This window comes from Poecilia reticulata, chromosome 12 (assembly GCF_904066995.2).
Source record: "Poecilia reticulata chromosome 12, P_reticulata-male-v2, whole genome shotgun sequence".
Classification (NCBI taxonomy): Eukaryota; Metazoa; Chordata; class Actinopteri; order Cyprinodontiformes; family Poeciliidae; genus Poecilia; species Poecilia reticulata.
Genome location: NC_088841.1, coordinates 5,370,605 through 5,376,604, shown reverse-complemented (window position 1 = coordinate 5,376,604; position 6,000 = coordinate 5,370,605). Strand labels below are relative to the sequence as shown.

Sequence of the window (6,000 nt, the reverse complement as noted above, 5' to 3'; positions counted from 1 at the left end):
TTCAAATGAAACTCTTTATTCAGTTTGTGGAATCCACCTTCAACACCGCATTCTCTTTTCTTATCAAAATAAATCATATCAAGGACACGTAAATTGTTTTACACACAAATCCACACATTGTTCGACAGCAAAGGTCCTCCAATCTGGCGCGTGCCGTCTTTGTTGCTCAATTCCGGCAACACATTTCCGGCTCCCAAATGTTATAATTCATCTAACTAAAAACACTCTGGACTCAGATTTGAGCACCTCTGCCGGATGAACAGTTTTGCGGGACGTACATTTTTAGCGCTAGCATGCGCTTTCACGCCTTCGTGAGCACCCGTCCACAACACATCTGACGACACGCAGGAGCGGTACATTCATTAACCCGGGAAAACACGTCTCCTAACCCGCACAGAGGAACAACGAAGATACAGAAAAATGGCTGGAGAGCGAGGGGAGGGGGCACACAAACATGGAGACTTTAGTAACAAACATGCAGGATTTTTGTGAGACGTTTGTTCAGCACAAGTTGGAGCTGCAAGGGTTAAAGCGCTAAACGCGGTAAAGAAAAGTCTTTAAATCTGATAAAACAGAAAAACCATCCGATTTACTAAGGCCAAACACTCTGGACTCAGATTTGAGCACCTCTGCTCCATTATAGACGGAGGAGTAAATTTTTACGCCAAAAAATTCAGAGAAAACTTTGAGAAGTCAAACATTTCTGAGTTGTTTTTTTTGCAACATTCGACTTTTGGACCTCACAAATTTCTGTTTTGATGGAAATATGCAAAAATTTTTCTATCTATCATGACCCTAACATGCTGTAGTAGGATTTATTAATGACAAATAAATAAATAAACTATATAAAATGAAAGCACTACCAAATTAGGAAATACATTGTGTTACTGGACATTTTCAGATATGATGGTTTATCCTTAAATCCCATTACACAATCAAAGCTCTGTTAGCATAGCAGCAAGCATTACGTTCAGGCGATGCTGTTGATCATTTTAGTTTACTCAAATGCCCTCCAGACAATAAAAATGGAGGTATCTTTCTAGAAAGAGTTCATTAGCAGCGTTTCAAATTGAGTTGTTACGGTTATCTAGAGGAAACTCCTAAAACTTCAAAAACCATTTCTAAAATGATTTACTTGATCGAGACTCGCAGACCGTTGAAACATTTGCTCTCATTGTGCTGAGCTCTAAAAAAAATTAGCACAACAGACTAAAACAGACGACCGTTTAGCAAAAATAATTAGCAAATATTTTGAGAGCTAACACCATAGACATGGCTTTTATTGTTGGAAAAGGATGTTAACTAAACCTTTTGTACAGTACACTTGAATGGTAAACACACACACGCATCAATAAGGGACCAAAGGAAAAAAAAAAAGCAAGAAAGAGCAGCAAAGCGTCCAGCAGATGTTTGGAAGAAGAGCTGGGCTAGACAGAGAGAGAGGCACAAGTTCAGAGAAAGGCTTTTGAGTTTTACAGGGAGCAGCAGCAAGGCAGAGGAGGTCAACACAGGACAGAGGACCAAGAGACATCGTGAGCAAACCGACAGGAGAAGGATAGAAAGAAAGAGTAGCACAAGTTCAGACACCGACAAAAATGTCCTGTGGCGCAGATTCTTTACAGAAGAGCAAAGCCCTTCGTGGCGAGCTTGACGCCGCGACACGTACAGAGACACGAAGAGAGGAAGAGACAGGAAGCATTCAGACAAAAAGGACTCTACTCCCAAAAGTCTCCACAGTAAAAAGCAGAAAATGTAAACTTTTTTTATTATTATTTAGAAATGTAGCTGCAGAAGTTGCCAGTTTTGACTAAACTACTACTTTATTATTATTTATTTATTTTTTACCTTATGACCTTGTCAGTCTTGCAATTTGCGTCAAAAAGCTTGATGATCACCAACCTTTCATTATATGTTCATCACAAAATGTATGTAGAACATATTTCCAGTTTCTAGCTGGTGACTAGACCCACGAAGCACAAGTAAAGAAGCCCGATATTAAAAACTATGTCAGGTTGTTAAGAGATGTTTTGGAACTTGCAGTTGGATTTGCATAAAACATGAAAGGATGGTTATAATTCTCAACAACATACACCATGTTATTCAGCGTAGCAATACCCCAGTTTTAAATATTTTAATACATAAATAATTCCATCAGTAATCATAAAACAAAACAAAAACAAATGAAGTCAAAATGGGAACGATTGTGAAAAACGCCCTCATAAATGTGAAAAAAATAAGATGGCATTTTTGGGTCTTTACAAATAGAAAAAGCAAAGAAAAATTCTGCCCAAAAACTGAGAATTTTTTAGATGAATCAGTTTTCTAGAAATTTTCTAGAAACAATTTCTAAGATCCAAAAGTCAAACATTTGCAACTTTTGATAGAAAATTTCCAAAAGTCGCATATTTTTGACTTTTCGAACTGTTTTTTTTGTTTTTTTTAAATAAAATTTCTGAACTTAATCTACAATTTAATACGTCAACATAGTAAAAACCTTGAATTTCAGATGTGTACTTTTTTTTTTTTTATCATAACTTTAGGTTGAATTTTCCAGGGTCTAGTTTTGATTTTTAAAATTTTTTTTTTTCAAATCTGAGGGCATAATGCGCAATCCTAGAAAACAGCCACTGGGTGTCACAGTAGAGCAGCAGTCTGCTTTGCTACAGAAAGTCACGGAGCTCCAGCAGTCAGTAAACACTTCAGCAGGCTGTAGAACATGGAGACATGTGGAAAAGCCTCTCTTTTCACCATACTGTAACTTTCACGTCTTTTCAAATGATGAGATGCTACATCAGCGCAAAACTATGAAAGCTCAATTTCTGCATAATGGAATTTACTCTAGAGGTTCCTCATAAAGGACTGCTTTGGAGAAGTTATATTGATTTTATTTTGACCATAACATCTGCTCCTGCTATGACAAATAAATAATAAATTAGTAATAAAACAGAGCAGCTGTCAATGTAAAGGTTTTGTAAGAAGACTGACACTACTAGTGATCTCTTGTAATTCAACATCTAATAAATATTCTTTGGTTTGTTGATGAACATTTGCAATATTAATATAACGGCCACTACTGATGTCATCGTAGGGTACTATTTAAAAATAAAACTTAATATACTTCAACAATATGTGGAAAATAATTATTTAAAAAGTAACAAAATATAGTAAAGTAGTTTTTTAAAAATCGGTTCATTTCTGCCATATTTATTTCTGCTGACTTTTCAAAATACGACTGCACAACAGAAGTAGGTTCTGCCTTCCAAGGGGCACATGCATGAATAATTCAAGAGACATAAAATAAGAGTACTATTCTCCAAAGCAGATTAACAGATCAACATAATATAAAAAGGCCAATGTTTGACAATTATGTTGTTTTGGTGATCGTTTGCAGCACTAGCTGAAAAGCCGTGTTGTTTCTCAAAGAGCAAACTCATTGACTAGGTCATAGAGCATGTAATTGTGTCTGTATATACTTTCTTTCTGAGCAGTACTGGAGGAGATATGAAAGGTTGCTGAAACTCCAAGCCTTTTGCAGCTTTTGTAGATGCCTGTGTGGCTTGCATGTGTGAAAAAGCTTGAAGCTAATGAGCTGCTGTTTCATCTCCACTCATGATAGATGAGCCTTTTGCTTTAAACACCAACAGTTCTGGAAAAACATAAAACTGGCATCTGGTGCATCTGTAATACAATTTTTCATAGAAGCTTTCTCTGTACATCTACAGGTTTGTAGAACTGCATTAGACTCTTAACCAGGTATTTTACTCAGAATCAACTGAACAATCATTACCTGTAATGCATTTTGAGTTGTTGCGATGCTTAGCATTGTTTCTTTTAGATGAAATACATTTGGGCAATGGCAGCAATAACTGTTTCAGTGATATTTAAATAAACAATAGCTGAAAACCCAGTGTTCAGTAGGCTGAGTAAAAACCTGGTAAACCCGTTTTCTTGGCCGGCGTTCACATGAGGACGTTGGAACGTGTGTCTGGTAGTCGGAGGCCCACCAGTCCGCCACCAACCAAAACAGCTGACGCCAGGAGAATAGGAATAGCCTTGGTGATGCCAACCAGGGAGCCAAAAATCAGGTTGCCAAGAACTGCTGCCAGCTTACATATGGCGTTACAGAAGCCAAATCCTGTGCCCCTGAAGATCAAGAGACAAACAAAGTAGTCAGCCAAGAACAGAATGTGTATCCTCAGCTACAATCAAAAAGATCAGATGTTCAGTCACTCACTTATACCTAGTACCAGCTACTTACTGAGGACTTACGTAAGGGTAGCCAGTGTCTTTTGTTATTGCAACATCACTTTAGTGTGACTGTATTTAATAATTATCTGATGCGCATTCAGTTTCACTGTGTTGCCAGGAACAGCTGGCCATTCCTCCAGAAGAGCATTTGTGAGGACATTGAGTAACCCAAGTTCACAGTTCCCTTTATAGTTCATCCCAAAGATCCAACAGGTTGAGGTATTTGTCAAGTGTAGTTTCTCTACACTAGGGGTGTCAAACTCAATTTCACAGAGGCAGTGTTGTAGTACTCGAGGTCGGTCTTGGTCTCGATACCGGTCTCAAGACCATTTTTTGATGATCACGGTCTCGTCTCGGACTCAACCGCATTTGGTCTCGGTCTTGTCTCGGTCTCGGGCACTGAGGACTCGGCATTTTATTTCAAGACCTGTTGAGACCGCAACTGTGAAAATATCACTAAACGTACAGCATACTGTCCAGTTTATTTGTTAACATCTTTGTTTTCAGTGGATACAAAAAGCACCAATTAAAAACTAAGCAATTACATGTTTATATTACTCCCACTCCCTCCTCCCCACCTTTTACTCGCACGCAGCGCTCTGAGACTTGCGCAGTGGTTTTCTCTCAGCAGCAGAAAATGTCTGTCTAATAGTCAGTAATAGAATAGCACTGCATAAATCGTAAGAAATCCGATGGCCACAGCTAACTCAACATCGCTTCGCTTTCACAGACGGTGGGGACAACATCTAACTTTTTTCGTCACTTAGAAAAGTATCTCAAACAAAGGTAAGCTCCGTTGACATGATGTTAGCAAAGCTAGCTGTACAGAGACACATAAGCATTTGTGATGAAAAATGTCACTCACTGAGCAGAATTATTGTGCCGAGGTGTTGACTGACTTGTCGCAAATATGGGACAACGCTGTGTCCAAAAGTCTGCAATATAGTGATGTGACATTCAGAAACAGTCTGATTCTTCTGAGAATAGAAAATAGGACTGGAGTGCTATTGAGAGCTGTTGTTCTATCAGATTACCATATGCTGTCAGAATAGCATACATGCAGTGAGTACCATGCCTGCATGCGCATTAATAAGTCCAACCGCCAGATGAGTTGTCAGTTCACCATATGCAACACGTTATGAGGAAAATAAGTCATTAAATTGTTTTCAATGATAACTGTATTGTGATAACTGTATTGTCATGGTTTCAAAGTGTATTTAAAGCAGAGTCTGGCAGCAGCTGCAGTCAACTACAACACACGCCCGTGTAAAACTCATTAACCTACTTAACTGCTAAGTCAGGATGCCATACAAATGTTGATAAATTGTATATAAAATTATATGGTAATGACTGAAAGATATAGCCATGAGTTCATGCTAAGCGTATGGCAATCTGACAGCGTATGGCGACCTGACAGAACATCATTCTTTGTTCTTGTAATGTTCTGCGTACACTGCAGTAGCTATGAGGATTTTATTTAATTATGTACATTGATATTTTTTTAATTAACAAATAAACAAAACACAAGAACGAAAGAGCATGCAGAGCATGCACATTACTCTTTCATTATTTCGTTCAGAGTGACAGCTGTAATGTCTGCCATGGTGTCAGACTACCTGGCTTCATGTAGCGGGAGAGAGAGTGAGAACACGGTGAGCGTCTTGTGCTTGTTTACTTCTTGCTTGTTGCTCCTTGGTCAGTGTTCATAGTTGAGCGTTATTTACCTCAATTGCTATGTTTAATGGTGCAGAG

At 38.4% G+C, this 6,000-nt stretch overlaps 1 protein-coding gene across 1 annotated transcript in view; it reads right to left on the bottom strand.

Annotated features, from left to right (window-relative positions):
- Positions 1 to 6,000, bottom strand: part of LOC103473289 (synaptic vesicle glycoprotein 2C-like) — a 47,370-nt gene continuing 41,370 nt past the window's right edge. Inside the window, exon 13 of the mRNA XM_008423397.3 lies at positions 1 to 4,143. Within this exon, the coding sequence (XP_008421619.1) occupies positions 3,960 to 4,143 (184 nt within the window). The 3' untranslated portion in view covers positions 1 to 3,959. The remainder of the gene's footprint in view (positions 4,144 to 6,000) is intronic.